General features: G+C 38.0%; 1 protein-coding gene across 8 annotated transcripts in view; it reads right to left on the bottom strand.

Annotated features, from left to right (window-relative positions):
* The window catches only part of FRY (FRY microtubule binding protein), a 364,004-nt gene that overhangs the window by 151,083 nt on the left and 193,388 nt on the right, over window positions 1-19,533 (bottom strand). For all 8 annotated transcript variants that reach the window (XM_067562954.1, XM_067562948.1, XM_067562949.1 and 5 more), the window contains 7 exons: window positions 18,569-18,670; window positions 13,488-13,591; window positions 12,876-12,984; window positions 11,956-12,042; window positions 9,470-9,641; window positions 7,582-7,714; window positions 1,441-1,548 (listed from right to left, as the gene is read on the bottom strand). In XM_067562954.1, the coding sequence (XP_067419055.1) occupies window positions 1,441-1,548; window positions 7,582-7,714; window positions 9,470-9,641; window positions 11,956-12,042; window positions 12,876-12,984; window positions 13,488-13,591; window positions 18,569-18,670 (815 nt within the window). The remainder of the gene's footprint in view (window positions 1-1,440; window positions 1,549-7,581; window positions 7,715-9,469; window positions 9,642-11,955; window positions 12,043-12,875; window positions 12,985-13,487; window positions 13,592-18,568; window positions 18,671-19,533) is intronic.

The raw sequence follows: 19,533 nt of genomic DNA, 5'->3' as shown, positions 1-19,533 counted from the left end.
ATATCCATTACCCAGGTGAAAGCTGGTACCACAGCACAGGGGAGTTGGGCACAATCAAATACCTTTAAACCTCTGACCTCCACCCCGTACAGTTTAGACACAGCCTAGGACGTGGCCAAAATTGGTTTGTCACTTATCTGATGGCCTTATCATCTTATCTTATCTTATAATAGTGGCCACAATAACTTGCATTCCCACTGTAATCCAATAATAATTCCATTTTAAGAGGATATGTTGAAATCACTCAGCAATGGTACTCTGAGACCAGAACTGAGATATAATGACAAAGTATTCTGTGCTGAAAGTTCTTTGCTATCATCAGCTTTTATCATGACTGTTATACAACTGAATCTTCTCTGCTCTGTGTCACTCTGTGACACTGCCATGACATATAGGAGCCCACCTCCATTTTACAGATGCTGTGCCTTAATCCCCCTCCTTTATGATAGTGACACTGTATCTAGACAAATCAGAGGGAAGGACCCCAGCTCTGAGAGATAGGGACCCAAGCTCTCCTACCTTTCTATTTTTTTCTTTTAATTAAAAATAATCATGATTAGGCTTGGAAAGATTAGATTTTTATTGGTAAATATCAATAAATGTCAATTACACTGTACACACACAAACTGATGTAAACATATTTTCATCAATAATAATAAAAATTTACTGATAGGCAAAGTAAGAAAAATACTGTTTGAGAATGTATTAAAGTCTGATTTAAGGATATTTATTTTGTATATTTTGGCATGTAATGTTGACAATTTGTGTTTTAACAGTTATAAAGCTTAACTTTTTGAATTCTAACGTCTACTGTCATTAAATAACTATTGTTTGAACCCCCCCCCCCCACAATGTGAAAATTTAAACAAATTAAAATTGAAGAAAATGCTTAAAAATAAACATTGATATTAACTGACAAAAAGATAAAAAATAAAAATCTAATTTTGCTAAGCCTAGTTATGCTGTACCAGTAAGAAGAAGGGGAAAACACACCATCTCTAGTGCATTTTTTTTGCCAAGCGGATGTGTAGAATTCATAATCCAAAACTGAATTTTAAAGTTTGTTTTCCCATTACAGTAAAAATAAATCCTCTCTTCTCTTGTTTAACATATTGCTCTGGTAAAATAGTGAGAATTATATATACTTCATATTACAAAAAAGTAGTTTGTTTTCAAAATGCTACTGAGTGGTTGAATCTATGTGCTGACCCACAGGATGAAAAACATTTTGAGACAGCACATTTACTTCTGTATCACATATGGGGTCTTTGGTATAATGCCTCCTCTGTGATAATGCTGCTCAGGTCAGTTGAGTCTTTAACTTTAATAACAGATTATTTTGTACATCTATGTACCTCTGTCTAAGAAACGGTTACACAGACTAGTGCTAAGTTTCATTCTATTCCCACTGATCAGTCATTTCTGTGTTTACACACTTACCTTGCCAGCAAATCAATCAGCTCAAGTTTTGACATTCCATCAGGAAGCAATCGAGGAATAGCAGCCACACATGTTCTGAAAAGGTCGATTTTTGGTTTTCTCTCACCACTGAAAATTTGAAACAGAGTTTATGGATCACTAGAAGCTGACCAAATTTTAGAGATAAATATGTTCAAGGATCTATACTTTTGCTAAAATGTGACGGAAGAGATGTAAAACTTTAAAAAAAAATGTATCTGCTTGAGTGCCAGACCACTGATAAGGTTCTCATCAAAAAGCCTAAGTACTAACAATATAACAACAAAGAAACTTCTCTTAAATAACTATCTGACTTAACTGTTCTTGGAGACATGATACTTACAGAGTACTTGGAAAGACCATGACTACTGAAACATTAGCTTATTTTTGTGGCCTTAATGTAGGACATGTATCATTTACCCAAGCATAGTACAGTATATGAGAAGGACAACATAATACACAGATTAACGGGCCAGATTCTGGCCCTTTATAAGGCACTGGCACGGAGGATACCCCACACCATGGGCAGACCACTTAGGAATATGGAAGCGGGAGGGCAGGGGGGGCATAGCCAGAGGATGGGTATCTGTTGATCCCCAGCTGATGTAACAACCCCTTGGAGGCTGTTACCAGCTGACACAAGTTATAGCAAGCTTGAGTCTGCTCTAAATTGTGCAAGGGCCAAACTGCTTCCTGGCAGCCCTGGTGATTGGGTGAGCAAAAACTCTGTTGGAACCAAGAACTGGGCCCAAAATCTTGAAATTTTTTAAAAGTAGGTTAGGTTTCAACCAATTACTATCTTAATTACAGATATTATCACAGGCATGGCTTCTAGTTGTGCCACTTCCTATGATCATTACAAATATTTCTGTGAGAATGCAGAAATGAGTGGAAATCCATCCTATAGTCTCCAAAACATGATTATTTATGTGACTATTTTTGCCAAAATCTTTTGCTATTTGGCTATCTGGCATTAAGAACCTATATCAACAGGCTAACCAAGGTACAATATTTTAATGGGCATTGTCTTTCACACAATTAACTATTTGCATTGAAGTGGCACCCAGAGGCCCCAACCAAGATCGGGGCCTTACTATGCTAGGTGCTCTGCAAAAACATATAGTAAGGGAGAGACTCTGTCTTGAAAAGCTTACAGGCTAAATAGACAAAGGATAGGAGGGAAACCGAAGTACAGAGAAATGATGAGACTTTCCCAAAGTTATAGAAACGAAGTCTCTTGAGTTCCACTCCAGTATCCTGCCCATTAGATCTCTCCAGACTACATAGGGCAGTGGTTCTCAACCTGAGGCCCATGGGCAATCAGCACACAGCTGAGGCCCATGTGACAAATATATATATTATGTAGTATATATATTGTGTGGATGTGGCCCACATAACACACAGAAAGGTGTATATGTGACCCACAATGGTAAATAGGTTGAGAACCACTGACATAGGATATTAAATTTAGATATCTTACTCTCATGATAAGTAACAAAGATGGCATGAATTTAATAATTTCTCATGAGAAACATGTAAACGAGACTAGAAAACATTACAGTTTTAATCCATTCTTGAAACTATTAATGTAACGGGTACAAACACAGTCTAGTTTTATTATAATATGAAGATGCGAATTTAATGATACTTTTGTGGTCCTACTTGGCAGCCATTATTTCTCAGCATATTGTCATACATTCATCAGCTTGAATATGGACTGTCAAAAATATAACAAATCCAAAAAAATAACAAATCCAAAAAAGCTTTCAATGTACTCTGATTCCACTGTACAATGAATGAATATTATTTTTCATGATGAATTACTTCATAATACATTGACGTACCACGGATCTCTGGCACCTGGGGACCAAGCCTACATTTGTGCTGCCCCCAGGCCTCACACTGTCCCCCTCCGTGCAGGGCAGGAGGGGTCCCCGGCTCCCACAAGATGGCGCTGCCCTCCAGTTGTCCTGGAGAGGGGGAAGGTCTGTACTTGCAGGGTGGGACACGCCGCTTACCTCCTCCTGCTTGGGGGACTTTCTGGCACTGATTGCTACAGAAGCCGGGCTCCGCCACTTCCATGCCCCGCACTTACCTGCCGCACGGTGCCCACCTCTCTCACTCCAGCCCTGCAGCCCAACGCTGGCTTGGGCGGGGTGGTCTCACTCCCCCTGCCTGGGGGGCGGGCACTGGGTCAGCCCTTCATGACAGGCAGGGGTGGGGGGAATAGGAGGCTCTGAGGTGTGGCTGCCATCCAGCCGCCACTCAGAGCCTCCTGAGCCCTGCCCGTTGTGAAGGGCCGGCCCGGCTCCCACCCACAGGTCAGCACCAGGGGGCCTGCCCCCCCCGGGTACGCCACTGTCATAATATCTATACCTTAAAGTGTATCTTAATTTCAGATAGATTCTCATTACGAGGAGATTTGAATTTACTTGTGAAATGCTTTGAGACCTACTGAAAAAAAGCACTATGTAAGATCTAGGCATTGTTATTATCTCTAAAACTATAATTTTTCATCTGGTGATTTGTCCTAGTACTTCAATAATACCGATACCACTAGATTGCACAGCAAATTCTTCTAACAGCTGGGATTAGTTTCATATCTGCCTGAAAACAGATAAGCTTTGCTGGCTCAAACTGGAAAATGAAATTTGCAGGGCTTCTAGGCAGAAAAAGCAAGCAATATTAGACACTTAACTGGTACACAATTCTTTACTAGCAATCACTAGGGCTAATAGTTTGTGCGTTGAATGGAACCCTGTAAACTAGCAGTACATGAAGAAACCTTTATAATGGCAGATGTGAAAATATATATAAATATCATGTCTCTAGGCTGTTTCAGTGGTTTAGCAATTGTTCAAAGCACTTCCATGGGAGTATCGAAATCTGACAAGACTTCATGTTCAGATCTTAACTGGACTAGTGAGGGTTCTGTGGACATAGAATGCAAGCTTCTAATAAGGAGTGACTCACGTAGCTCTGCAGTGATCTCTTTGATTGATTCAGGAACCCATATGATGAATTCTGGATGGAGTTGCTTCCAGCTGTTTTCAGCTGGAAGGACAGTGTTTGCATGTTAAGGGAGGGAAATTAAAGCAGAATAGAAAGGAACTTTTTTTCAGTCTACAAAAATGATTAGCGTATTTGTAAAAAAATGTTTATATGGAACTTTGGTGTATGATGGTTCTGAGTGTAGTGAAATGATCAGTGGCTCCGCAAACATTTAGGAATTATGAGAGATGTTTTAATGATTTTGTTCAATTTCAGGAGAGGGAGGGTCTGTCCAAAATGTGGCCAATCCTGAAGGACCAGCTACTTCAGTATATAATATCATTGGCAACCTAGGGAATGGTGTCATCAACCATCTCCACTTGCCTAATGGGACTTGCATTTGTCAGTAAGCTGAAGGGTTACCAAGATGCTTGTGGCAGGATTTTAGTTGGGAAGTTTGTAGTGGGGAGGTCGTGAAGCACTGGACCTAAAGACGACTGACATCAACCCATCACTGTTAATATGTGTAAGGATTTGGTACAAATTCCTGATCTCATATGTCATTGTGGACAGGAGGCAGCCTTGATCAGGTTGGCATTCCTGGTACAATTTTGTGAGGCTTTTTCATTCACGGTGACAGAAGTCCTTTCACAATATGCCAGTTTGTTACAGTTTTAGGATAGGGTCTGATAAGGTGGGGCGTCCAACTCATTCTGGATCATGGTGCCAAAAATGATGGTGCAGCTGTACCTGGGGGCAAGGGAATTCAGGCAATTCGGCACTGGCAGGCTAATGCATACAGGATGCATGTGAAACCCCAGGCTGGGAATCAGAAATAATTTTGCTTTTGTTTCCATTTGAGATGGCAGATGGGCCAGGCAGACAGTGGTGTGGATCTGTGGGCACACTATTGTGTATTGAGTGCATAGGCAGGCTTCCGGTTAGACAGGAGATTCACAGCTTCAGTGTAGAGGCAATCCAGAGATGGCATGGCAGGAGGGACATGACACAATATCAGCTGATGCCCCCTGTATACTCTGGTGACCAAGGAGCAGGCACCAGATGTGACTGTAGTTCACCTTGGGGAAAATAATTTGGGAAAGTGTAAAGGGATAGATTTGATGTTCAGAAACAAGAGGGACTTAGTATGGATCCTAGAAATTTTCCCAGGATTCAAAATTATTTGGTGTGACCCAGGGCATGGTGGGGAGCCATGAAGACCCTATGGGTCGACAAAACTAGGAGGCATATGAACAGGAAGGTGGCCAAATTCATATGTAGTTAAGGGGGGTTGGTAATTTCTCATCTGCGCATAGTTTACGGGGCACCAGAGTTATTCAGGGAGGATGAGGTCCACCTATCTGACTGATATATTTTTGGCTGACCTTAAAGAAGGCCTCAGTAAATGTCTGGGAACCTGGCTATGTATGGGGAGGAAGCAGCCAAGCAAATTACTGGCACCTCCTTGTAGCAGATGTCCAGTGCAGGTACTGCACAGGGAATGGATAAGGTGATCCAAAAAAATGGACAGGTAAAGGATTTAAAGAAGGCATTCTTTAAAGGAGCAGAGAAAGGGGGTTTGGGGCTCCCATGACTGGTATGGCAGGGAGTTATACCCACTTCCCCCTTTTCTTTTCCTCTAACAAGAGACAGGGTACGTCTGCCTGGGCTTGTGTTGAGGAATCAAAGAAAGAAAATTTACCAATAAAACCAAATATTTCTTTCTGCACAGTGCTCACATCCAGTCCAGGTTCTTGGGATTTTACTAAGCAACTAACTACTGGAAAGAAGATGCATGTGACAAGACCTTTAATTTTTTGCAAAAGCTTGGACACCCAAAATGCTCTGAAATGGCTGTGAACACTGAAAAGCATTTTGGGTATCATTTTATGAAAAAACATACCAAGCATAATACTTTGATGCTGAAATAGTATTATTATTATTTACATAGTAGCATTGGTGCACATGACAATTAATAGAAATAAAAGATTACAAGGTTCCTGACTCAAAGCACTTACAATCTAATTTAGACTAACAGAGCAATGGGAACCAACAAAGGAGGACAGAGGAAAGGCAGTTAGAACACAAAGATTATTCACAGCTGGAACAACAGCTGGATTTCAGCCAGCTAGTGGAGTCGACTGGGTATTCGCTGTACTGTTGGTAAGTTGGCCATTTTGTTGGGCAAACTATCAAACCTATCAAAAATCCACAACAGTCCAGGTCCCTCTCTACTGCCAGACCTCTCCAATGGCCTCATTCCCTACAAAGGACAAGCACCCCTTAAAAAACTGGCTCTTTCTGAATGTACAACTAGCTCTGTTGCTCCAACAGCAAGGATGGGCAGCATCCGTCCAACAGTCTGGCTTCTCTTTCCAACAAGGCAGTTGTCCGTAATGGGCCATCCTGCTTCCTTCATCACGTGGCACCTCACATGCTCTGTATCTAGTAAAAATCCATTTTCCCTGGAACACTCAACAGGGAACTTGTTCAGTGACTCACATTGGATGTATTTAAGAATATACCAACGAAAAAATACACCTTTTAAACTTCTTAAATTTGAGGCCATCACCACAAGATGACTTGGAACTATAATAAAGTTTGATTTCGACTGTAGTCATGGACACTAAGGGGAAATTTCAAAACTTATTTACTATTATCTGTAGTTCTCAAAATTTACTGCCACCATTTTGAAGTTCAGTGATGGCAGAAATATTTAGCAACATTGGTCTGAGTCATTCCCTGCATACTATGCTGATAGGCCTTGCATTGTGGACACTTGTGCTTTTTACACTATCTTCCCTTTCTTAAAAATCCTAGGTAATTTTGGCTGCTTTGGGGGAGTAAATGCAATTCCCAAAATTACCACATTCATGCAAATAAACACTGAAATCCAGAAAAACAAAGATATATTTTCTGATTAAGAGAGGATGACCATTCCTGCTGAACCCACAAATGGTGGGTTTGACAGAAGGCATTCAATGTATGCATTAGCAACCCGTTCTTGTTACACTCTGTCTTTATGACAACTAAGACAGAACTTGAGTCTGGTTGGAAAAAATAAAGCAAAAGTTCCTTCTGAGTTATGTTTCAATCATACAGGATTTTGCTTTACTTTCATTTGACACTCACGTGATCATGTCTTCAGGTTCTTTGTTTAACATCTGTATGTTAGTTAGCATCATGCATCGTCCAACTTCTTTATCAAGATGTCTTAGTATGTTGTCCACAGCTTTTCTTACTTGAGAATAATATAATGACATACCTGTAAAAATTTATATTTAAATTTTTAAAGAAGAACATAATGTTGATATTCAGGCATTTTGAACAAGAAAGAGCTTATTCCAGCAGTGTTACAAGAAGAAAAAAAACCTAAGTTTTAGCCATGATATAACCTATTGCCCCAACTACTACGTCCTGATTCAGAGCCAGATTAGCCACCTTTTCTCACAGTGAGTAATACCTTACTCTGTGAGTGGTTTCAATGATTTGGACTATTTAGGAGAAAGATACTACACAGCCTTAGTAAGGATAACTGAAATCTAGCCATAAGTGGTTAAATGGAAACTGAATTTTGAATAATTCCAGTCCACAGCCTGAAAAACTTTATTATATATTTCGCCACCCTCTGAGACTTTGAGAGCTTTAAAAATAAACTGACAAAAATAAAGGATCTGAGCCAGCAGTGAGGCTTAAAATTAACACAAAAATTGGATTTAAACTAGTTCTCAAAATACTCTTTTGGTATGAAAAATTAGGTCATGCTGTTTTCTATTAAATACGATATTAGCTTCATACTGTGATACACTAGCGTATGGAAATCAATTAATTTAAAGGTAGATATAATTTACACAATTAAAAATACAAACATTTTTCATTTCTGTAAACTCCAAAATGAAATGCTTCCTACTTTTATCATATTAGGCTGAGATTTTCAAAGAATCCTAAAGAAACTTCAGATAAATCTCTACCAATCAAGAGGTATTTCTTAATCTGCTTTTCTCTACCCGTTTCTCCTTTTAGTAGATAAAGTCAGCATAGGTTTGGAGCTCTGAAGTGACCTCAACATTCAGCTCCTTCATATGCTTTAAATCCCATGGTAGTGTGGGAAACAAATGAAAAAGTAATCTATCTCAGTTTTATTTTACACTGAGCCTGAATAACGGACCCTCCATTTCATTTCAGAATGAAAATTCTATTTAAAAACAAACAATGAATGCAACCTCACTAAGGGGAAACCAGACTGTTTAATCTATGTATTAAATATATTGCTGCAAAACTATTGTAACAAGAAATATATTAGCAATAAGAATTCAATATACAAACATTTACTACTAGCTGCAGAACTTACTAACATGAGTAGTAACTGAAGTAAATATGATTTATCACAGTATTAAGCACTAATGCCTACTAGTAAGTGTTTACAGGATTGGACCTTAAATTTTTATAGTTTTTATTATCATGATCATATACTATAGTAAAAAAAGGGTCTTTTCATTGGTGGGGAGCTATCCAGTATTTGCAGTTGAAAGTTTCTTCCATTTTGAAAATTTCTACTGGTCTGAGGAATATTCCCAGTACTTGAAATGTAGATATTCCTACAATTGATGATGTTTTTCAAACTGGTGAGAAACTGGTTGAGTGCAATCACTGTATTTCAATTACTAGCAGGGAAGCTGAATAAACATGAACAAATGCTCAGCATTAAGAAGATTTATCTATTTACCTACATACTTATATATCCATCTCATAAAAGTGCCACTAACTGTTGGGGTCACCAACACCATAGTATCTGAGTATTTTTACTCAAAGAATCATGCAATTAATTCCTAGAAGCTTAAATTTAAGAAAACAGAAATAATCAGTAAAGAGAATATATTTCACTAAAATACATGGTAAATAAAAATACAATTAAATACTTAACTATATTAAAATTATCTACATATTCACTTAGGAATCTTGTACATGCTTCCATTGGTCATTCTATAATTTTGCACATGATTACATGCCTGTTACTGACCTATCATCTTAGCTTCCTCCTCTGTGAGAGTTTTGCTTAAATAAGTTTTCTTCACTCTTAGAGTGTTTCCAGAAGGAAGGACAGCTCCAGTAACTGGCATTGGAGGTTCACCATCTTTTTGCTGCAAGCTATCAGCAATCACCAAGAAAGCTCTCAGACCAATATTCATTCTCTGTAAAGTTCAAAATGTGAATCAATATCATAATAAAATAATTAACACTTTACTAACATTTTAAAAACCACATTTTTCAGAAATCAAATTTTGCTATACCAGATCTGAATAAATTAAGTTACCAAGTTACTTCCCTCTGCCAAAATTTGTACTTAATAAAATACTGTTTCTAATCGACCACATTAAATGTTAGCACGCATATCTTTGTCTATAATGCAAACTCCATACAGTTGTGGCAATTACAAAAAATCTGTGGTATAACCATTCAACAATATTTCCTACAATGTATCATATCTTGTATTAAATAAAGCTAAAATAATGTTATTCTGAGCAAACAAAATTAAAGCTGAACACTCTATTATGGTTAAATATGTTTAGCTTAACAGGACTTCTCTCTCCAAAACTATGTAAAAGAATTATTTCAAGGACAGTGTTCTACTGTTTTGTTTTTGTTGTTGAACTTTAATTATCTCAGATGCTTCCTTTGCTACATTCTTTGGCATTCAGGATACATGCGCCTACTCTACTTTACAAAAATTGTCCATAGAGATTTAGAGCTAATTCACATCTACACTGCAAGGTAAAAACAATCCAAATTCATCAAAATCCTCTCCCTTTCCCATCTCTATATAATTCATTTCAAAATAGTACTTTTTAATTTATTTACAGAATAAATAACGTGAGTGTTTCTTAGATCAGCATGCTTCTAACTGGGGCTTAATAATGTTTCTAATACGGCCCTTTGGGCATTTTCTTAGGTGGCCACTTGAAAAGGCAGGTCAGCCCACTGTATTTCAAAAGGCCATAAGGTTGGTCATTCTACATGGGGAGTTTGTAATGATACTCAGTATCAAAACTGTGAACACATTTAGAGGAACACTGCAGGGCTCAATGAGCTGCATACGTTGGAGCGACGTATCCGCACAAAAAGCCCAATTTTGGCACTAGGATGGACTATAGTGTATGTGTTGCCAATTCCTTAGGAGTGCATTCAGAGGGTATTTAGTGTTTGGTGTGACAGTGTTCTGTGAGGAGGCTGGTGTGTCCACATGGAGTATGATTCTTTGATGGAGCATTAGGACAATGTAGCCTGTTGTAGGGCTCTTTGGGCTCCTTCAGTCATTTTGGGAAAACAGACTAGGACTCGGTAAGGAATGACTTGCCCAACTCTTCTGCTTCATTTCTATTTGCACTGTTAAATTAAGGTGGAAAACTTGTTTAACTTGTCAATTATGCGCATTGGCAGTGAGAGGATTGTTCAAACACATTTTTCTAAATATTTTGTAATATTTTGTAATTTAGAGTCTATTAATAAGGTCAGCCACTTCATTCTTAATGCATTTGACAGTTTAATAGGAGGCTATATATAAAACAGGTCAATTTATTGAGATTAAACTTGAAAAATATTTAAAGCTTTTATTTAGTTATTTTTCATTCCCATACATCAGAACGGCCATACTGGTCAGACGAACGGACCATCTAGCGCAGTATCCTGTCTTCCCGCAGTGGCCAATGCCAGATGCTTCAGAGAGAATGAATAGAACAGGTAATCATCAAGTGATCATCCAGTCAGCTGTTCCCAGCATCGTGCAAACAGCAATCTCTGCCTATTCTGGCTAATAGCCAGAGACAGACCTATCCTCCATGAATTCATCTAGTTCTTTTTTGAACCCCGTTATAGTCTTGGCCTTCCCAACATCCTCTGGTAAGGAGTTCCACAGGTAGACTATGCATTGTGTGAAGAAATACTTCCTTTTGTTCATTTTAAACCTGGTGCTTATTAATTTCCTTTGGTGACCCCTAGCTTTTGTGTTATGAGAAGGAGTAAATAACACTTCCTGGTTCACTTTTTCCACACCAGTCATGATTTTATAGACTGCTACCATATCCCTCTTTAGTTGTTTCTTTTCCAAGCTGAAAAGTCCCAGTTTTATTAATCTCTCCTCATATGGAAGATTTTCCATACCCCTAAACTTTTTAGTTGCTCTTTTCTGTACTTTTTCCAATTCCAGTACTTTTTTGAGATGGGGCAACCAGATCTCCATGCAGTATTCAAAATGTGGGCATACCATAGATTTATAAAAAGGCAATATGATATTTTCTGTCTTTTTATCCATCCCTTTCCTAATGATTCCCAACATTCTGTTAGCTTTTTTGACTGCCGCTGCATATTGAGTGGATGTTTACAGAGAACTATCCACAATCACGCCAAGATCTTTTTTTTACTTTACCAGTTCATCAAGTTCAAGATCTTGCCTGCATCACAATGCAATAGATACATATTTCAGTGAAAAAGTGTGCATATATATCATACCTCTGGGTTGAGACTGAAAGCTTTTGCTGGTTTTCCAACACAAAGAAAGTCAAAGATAATTTCTTTCATTGCAAAATCTAAACGTTCCTGAAGTGGAAAAAAGAATTGTTACAAATCATATGAAATTGCTTTTTTTTAAAGGCAATGGAAATATTGAAGCAGAATGTAGCCAGAATTTATTTAAATTTATTTAGGACCAGATTTTCAAAAGTGTACAGCACCCACAATTGGGTCCAGACTTTCAATTCAGTTCTGCTCCTATTCAGGCATCTAAATGGAAGTTGCTGAGTATTGAACACTTTTGAATATTTGGCCACTTAATTTAGATGCCTAAATAAAACACTTTGCTTTTAATTATTTAAGTTTCAATTGTAGTACTAATGTGCTATTTTATAAAACAGAAGTCTATTAACAGATGCTCCAGTTCAGCAAAACATTTAAGTATAGGCTTAAGTGCATCCCCATTTAGCAAAACACTTAAGCATGTGCTTAACTTTAAGCACACACCTAAGTGCTTTGCTAAATGTAGATAGTTTGCTGAACTGGTTCCAATACAGGAGAGTAGCTTTCCATTGATGAATGGTGAATTTATGTGGTAAGCTCCCATTAATACCAATTAACGTTATGTGCGTCAGTTCCTAGTGCATTAAAATTGCATACTGCAATTGATCCTGTCACTTTTCCTTGTTTTACACCAGTGCAACTCCACTGACCTCTGTGGACGATCTATACCATTGTTAGAACAGAATAAGGCCTATCATATCTAGCCTAATCCAAACCCACAATTTACCACTGCCTAAGAGAAGGCTATCAATAGTGGGGAATGAATAAAGTGAGACGATACCAAGTTTATTCTTCCATTAATAATTTATTAGGAAAATAAATTATTCATTTCTTGGACACATGGTTTGTTTCCATACCTGTGCAATGAACTGTATAATTTTCACAAAGATGTTGAGAGGCATATCCCTTGGTACCACACCACGGGACCCTTTTGGGAAAAGTGTTGTGATGATGGTTATAAGTCGACTAAGAAAAGAAAAAAGCAAGCATCAGCACAGTTCCATTCCTTGAAGACAAATGGCAGGTGTATCTTCTTGTTTAATTATCCCAAAGTCTGTCTGGAAATCTTGGGGCCATTTAGAAAGCCTTAAGTATGAAAAAGTTTTTCCAGATTAAAAGGTACCTTGCTCTATTTTTTTGTTTCTAAATTTTACTGAATTATTGCTATTTTGTTATTATGTTGTAAGTATCCACAATTCACTCAATAAAACACTTCTCCTTCAATTTCCACTATTTTCAGAAGCAAAGAGTGATTCTGTCTATGTTCTGGATCTTCTAAAACCAAAAATGTTGGGATAGTAAGTGCAAAAAGCCGGAGAAAAATTATTAGATGTCAAAAAAGGGAACATTTTATTGTGCACATTTGAAGCAGAATCTATTCTAGGTCAAGGACACTCAGTTGAGTCATTGAACTGCTAAACTGGAAACATCCACAGCAAAGGGACCTGGTTACAATTACAATACTTTACCTCTGGGTAGCTGTATTGCTTTCACATTTAATTCTAATCATGTAAACCCATAGCAGTCTGTACAGAGACTCCAGTGCAACTCGAGCCATTTTGGGGTCCTTGTTCTAGAATAAAAACACAAGCAAACAGTAGATTTCAGCCAGTTAAGTCTTAACCTACAAATCCTTCTAATGTTTTCTTGGAGCACATCCTATACAGGAAATTTGGGGTGTATACCCACTCTTAGTGAAGGACAAAATATATAGTTTTGGTACTGAGCGTCATAAAAAGATGTGGAAACACAGCTGTTTGATGTCCAAATTTAGTACCTGCTCACAGAAAAAATATATAAAATTATCATCATGCAGAATTTAACCTTAAAAGTTTTTAAAAACTTATTTATAAATGACCTATCTTTTAATATCTTATTTAAAATTTCATATATCCTAAGTGCCTGTGTTAGCATAAAACAGATGAGATGTAGTGCAATTTAGAATCACTGTGGAAACCAAACCTATCCAAATCTAGACAAAAATCTCAATTAAGCTGTTGGATTTCTGTTAATACAAATCTTATTCCATTTTTATGCACTGATATTAAGCATATACCCAATATTTATCATATATTACACACATTTAAAAATGACAGAATTTAAACATAAATAGAATGATCAATCAGACTGGGTAACAGTAGAGGCTGAAAATATTTGTGCTGGGTTTTTTCAAAGAGTTTGAACCAGTAAAGTCTCTTGTTTCCCCATTATCTGGTGTGGTGCTCACTTGTTTTAGCCTTTGGGCAGGTAACTGAGATTTTGTTCATCATGGGTCTCTGTCACAATAATGGTCATAGACCCGTCTCTGTCTTCTACAGATGGCTCCTAACCATTGGTTCATTTAAGTTTCAATTCACTGGCCCCTCACCTGAGATACCCTCAAAGTCTGCAAACTCGTTTATTATTCATATTAGGACCAAACTAGAAGTGGCTGTTACATAAATTATGAGAAATACTAGATCTGATTATATTTTCAAGCTTCAATATCATTATCACCAATAAAAATTCACATTGGATATTATTTGAAATGCAGACTTAACTTGAACTTTGAAGTATGATAAGTATATTTGGTATTCAAAAAGCACTTTACATTGTCAACATGTAAAAAATATTATCTGAAATTATTTGAATACTGAAAATTTAAATTTACATTTAATTTGAATTCATTACTAAATTCTAAATCAGCTTCTAAACGATAACATGTTTTCAAAGATATTACAGAAGACACAAAGTAAATTATATTTGTATTGGCTTACTTGCTGCAGATTAAAAGTGTAGAGATACAAGCAATCTATACTTCATATTATACTATACTTTATATAATCACATTTTAGAATAAAACAGCTCCTTTGCATCCATAGTCTGAATTTATGTCTTTAGTAATACTGAACAACCTCCCAGCTATGAGACAGCTTTGGTGGAGCTCCTAAGAATGACCTTCCTAAATAGCACAATTTGAAAGAAACAGGGTTGTGCTTCCACCAGGGGAGAGCCATATACCTGGGCTGGGCCAGGTTATGTTCAGACAGTACTAAGGAGGAAGAAGGTGATTAAGTCATTTTCAGCATCTAGCATAACTTTGGCCCCGATCCACCAAAACACTTAGGCAAATGAGTAAGCTCTATTGACCTCTGTACTGCTCACCATTCTCAAGTAGGCCCTTAATAGCTGCAGCTTGTCCTAGAGTGCCCCCATTGCCAGAGGGAAGGAGGGAAAAGTAAAAGCATGCAGCTGGCTGCACTGGATTTACTCTACTTCCAGATTCGGGTTCATCAGGGGAATCTCTCACCTATGTCTCTTGAGCAATTTACAGTTTGTTTTGTGCTACTGAGCAGTGCAGAGTTGCTGGCCAGAAGACCAAGTATCTCTACCTCGTTCCGCAGATGGCTATGAGGAGACCTGGAACTGCATTAGCTGGTACACCACATTTCATGGGTGTCACAATGTGCCAACTATGGAATCTGTCCAGCCACCTCAGTTAGCAGCAATGCTAACCAGAGAAATATGTTGCTTTTAGAGCAGCAGCACAGGACACTGTTGGCACATGGTCTTGGCATGTCCTGAGAGATTCTGTCCTGCAATTACAATAGCATGTACAGCTGGCCCACTTTATTCCCTTTTAATATAAGGCAGAATCTGCATTACTTTGAGATTCCTCTATAATTTTGTCCTAATATGTCCAAATATTTGCATTGGTCACCTGTGATTTATTCCTGGGCAGTTTCATTGCATCTTCTCTTCTTTTCTGCTTTAACTTCATTCTACCTTAGCTGATGAAATCACCTGGGATTCCTGAATTTACTTATAGTCCATAGCCAGGCACAGGGTATTTTCAGTGATGTCCCTTGACTCTGGAACTTTTACCCCACTGGTCTGAAAGAGCCCAAATTTCCTGACAATCATACACTATATCTATTTTTCTGAGATTGAAATCCTGGCCTTACAGAAGTCAATGGGAGTTTTGCAATTTTATTCTGGCAGGTTGGGAGAAGTCTGTAATATTGTAAAGTACATCAAAGGTACATATCTATACAAAACATACAATAATATCCATCATATGAGGTCTTAGGCACAGTTTGACTTCCATATTGGAGGAAGGCAGCTCCAGCCAGGCCATGGGGCGAGCGTGAGGGGCCAAATTCTGTGCCTGCCGATGCTTGCAGTTTGGGATCAACATCCCTCATGTGCCCCCAAACTATGCCCATGTATGAAGTTTTAAAGAGCCCCCCCAAAAAACACATAAAAACCTTTGTTTCTGGAATGCTTGCTAGACATCCAAAAGTGATTAGCTGAGATAAATTTAAGATGGTATAAAGTATAAAGTAAAGCCTACCAAAAAATTTCTAAACAGCTACCTTATCTTACCGTTTAGAACAGAGAAATGCTTTCATTTTCCCACCTGAATCCCTCCCTCTTCTGCTGATTTATGTGCCTGAACTTCAACAAACCAGCTTTTCAAGTTAATGTGCAGTATATGTGTGAAAAGATAGCTTTGCTAATGCAGAGTATCATGCATAAGCATGAACATATTTAATTTTAACACTACTCAAGCTACAGTCACTAAAGACATTAAAAGCATTTAAAATATTTAAACAAACTGAACTATATAATTCTACAGTTGAATTTCATAAATTCTATAAAAGCAATTCACAAAAATTAATAGCAGTGCTGTAAAGCCACATCACTTTTTAAAAACAAAAATGAATACACAATTGAATATAAAAATCTGTATCAAATTAACACTTACATAATAAATTATTTTTGATTTCATTATTAACCATTCCATTTCAAAATTACCATTTGGCATCAAAGCAGTGCTGCAATTAGTTAAACATGAAGCTCAGCCAGCAAAACAGTACATGAAATATTCATAGAACAACAGAAACTATATATGGAAAAGATCTATTAGGTCACCTTGCCTAACCTCCCTGCCAAAGGACAATTCTTCCTTATTAAATATTCTCTATTACTTTGTCCAGTACAACTTTAAAATGATCCACAGCAATAGGACTTCCATCACCTCCTTTTGGAAACTACCCCACAGATTACATACTTCACTTGTTTGGAAATTTTTACAATTTCATATCACAAATTCTCCTTTGCTTACTTTTGTTATTCCTAAGTATACTACTTATATCACTCTAAACAATTTCTCTCCCTCATTGGTTTACACTCTTAATACCCATCATTATCACTGAACCAGGCTTCATTTGTTTGCCAGTGTCTATCATATTCTTCTCTGGATTATATAAATACATTGCATCACTTCCTGCCCAGGCAATTCTTGTCCCAATTCAGCAGGCTGCATCTACAGTCTTTTCTGCTAGGCAAGCTATGGATCCAGGCAACCTACTTAGAGGAATGTTAAGCATATTGCAGAAATATCTTTTCAACACTCAGAGAGCCCCCAAACATGCTAAATATCTCAATTTGGAATTATGCAATATGGAATTACCACCCAGAAATGAAGTGTTATAAACTCATACTACAGCACAAATATTAAAAACCAAAGTTCATTCTCATTGGAGGGCTTATGTTAGACGCTTTATCTTTTATCTATCTGCCTAGATTCTAGTATAGCCTCCACAATCATAGTATCTGAGCACCTCATGTATATGAATAAATTTGCCCGTATAAGACTTGTGAGTTAATGTATTTACAGATAATGGTATTGAGGCAGAAAGAGATTAAAAGCCTGATCAAGAGCCCTTTTAAGTCAGTGGAAAGACTCCCACTGAATGTAATAGGCTTTGGAACAAGCCCTAGCTACAAGACCATCCTTCCTCTCCTTTACTTTACTCAGTAAGTAATGATGTGGGTTTAACATCTCTTACATTTCCTGCACTATTCAATGAAATATCTTAATTTTACCACACACAAAATAGCATTACAGGGTGTACACACCAGCAAAAAAGCATCTTCTTAAAGAAGCACATACCATACATTCACATCAGATGAATATTTCTTAGTTTCTTAAAGGCTGGATGAAAATGGACATGGTAATAGTCAGTAAATCATGTAACAGCCCTGGGGAAGAACAGCAATTGTGTATGTGGAAAGAGACAGTAGTATCAGAAACATTTTAATTTAGTTTTAGCTTATTTAATGAGACTTTAAGATTGAAACAAGAAGAATCAGCATCATGGAAACATGGAGAATCAGCACCATGTGACCAGCCAGCTTTCCTCAGGCCAGCAGCAAGTGCTCCAGTTTAAGAACCCCTGCCTGAGTGAAAGAAAAAGTTAAAAGATAACATCTTGGCCAACTTTTACCAACAATTTAGTCTGTCCTCACATGCGTATGCAATACTTGGGTTGTTTGTTTCAACTCTCCATTAAGAAAGAGATGAGAAATTCAAACTACATATAGGAATATTTTTTCATTGACAAAGTCCTGTATTGCTAAATTATAAAAACATTTATATGAGGTAAAATTACAGATAGATTCAGCTATTATTAATAATCTAGCTCAGCCACATAAAACTAATTTGCAGAAGACCCAGACGACATACAGTGAGCTAGCAAAGTATTAAAAAAATATATATACTAACTTTGAGATTGGATAGGCAGTTGTTGAGGAAAATATGCCATCTGTTTAAAAAGAATTGCTTCTGACTGACACAAAGTAGGCATGTTACCAAAGGATACAAAGCCTAAATAGGAAGAAAGATGATAAAGGATTATTTGTATATCAACAAACATCAAACTGATTTAACACTAGAACCACTGTATCAGAGGTCTTCAATCTGTGGGGTGCACCCCTCTAGAGGGTGCAAAGGAATGTTAAGGGGGTCGTGGCAGGACCTGGGGCAGTCCCCCGGAGACTGGGAGGGAGCGATGTCCCATTCTGCCTCAAGCTCTGCTCCAGTCCCTCCCCCGCCACCAACCATGGCTTCAGCCTCAGTTCCCAGCCCTGCCCCCTGGCTCTGGATGCAGGCCGCAGTGCCCTGGCCTGCCCCCAGCACCACTCTCAGCCTTGGCTGCTGCGGCCTTGGCGTCTGCCACAGCCCCCAGTGCCCAGCTGCCACCCAGATGGGGCCGCAGACTCAGACCCCAGCCTTGGTCCCCAGCGGCTGTTCCCGACTCGGCCCCCGGCCACTGAAGCCCCGCTCCCAACTGGGCGGGTCAAGGATGCAGTCAGAGGTAAGGGGGAATGTGACCAAAAAGTATGGGGACCAATGACAGTACATTTAAAGTCTTAGCTCCCCTATGCTATGCTTATGCACCAGCCAACATAAACACATTGTTCAACAACATAATTTAAAAGGAATGTTTCTGTAAAGCTGTTATAAATTTGTATGGATTACTTTGTATAAATGTAGAATTACATTTGCACCAAAAACAATCAAATGCCTAAGTATAGCACTATTCATAAAGCCTAAAGATGGGTCAAAATTCTGCAGCCTCACAGGGCTAATTTCTGTGTCAGTTAACTGAGAAATGTAGTAGCTAGGGAATTACTGTGGATACTATGCTCAGCATTAGAATCCCCATAGTCCATTGTTGGTTGTCTATT

The sequence above is a fragment of the Emydura macquarii genome, unplaced genomic scaffold, assembly GCF_026122565.2.
Source record: "Emydura macquarii macquarii isolate MOO-44397 ecotype Brisbane River unplaced genomic scaffold, CSIRO-AGI_Emac_v2 contig_2473, whole genome shotgun sequence".
NCBI classification, from domain to species: Eukaryota; Metazoa; Chordata; order Testudines; family Chelidae; genus Emydura; species Emydura macquarii.
This window is presented reverse-complemented; position numbering and strand designations above follow the sequence as displayed.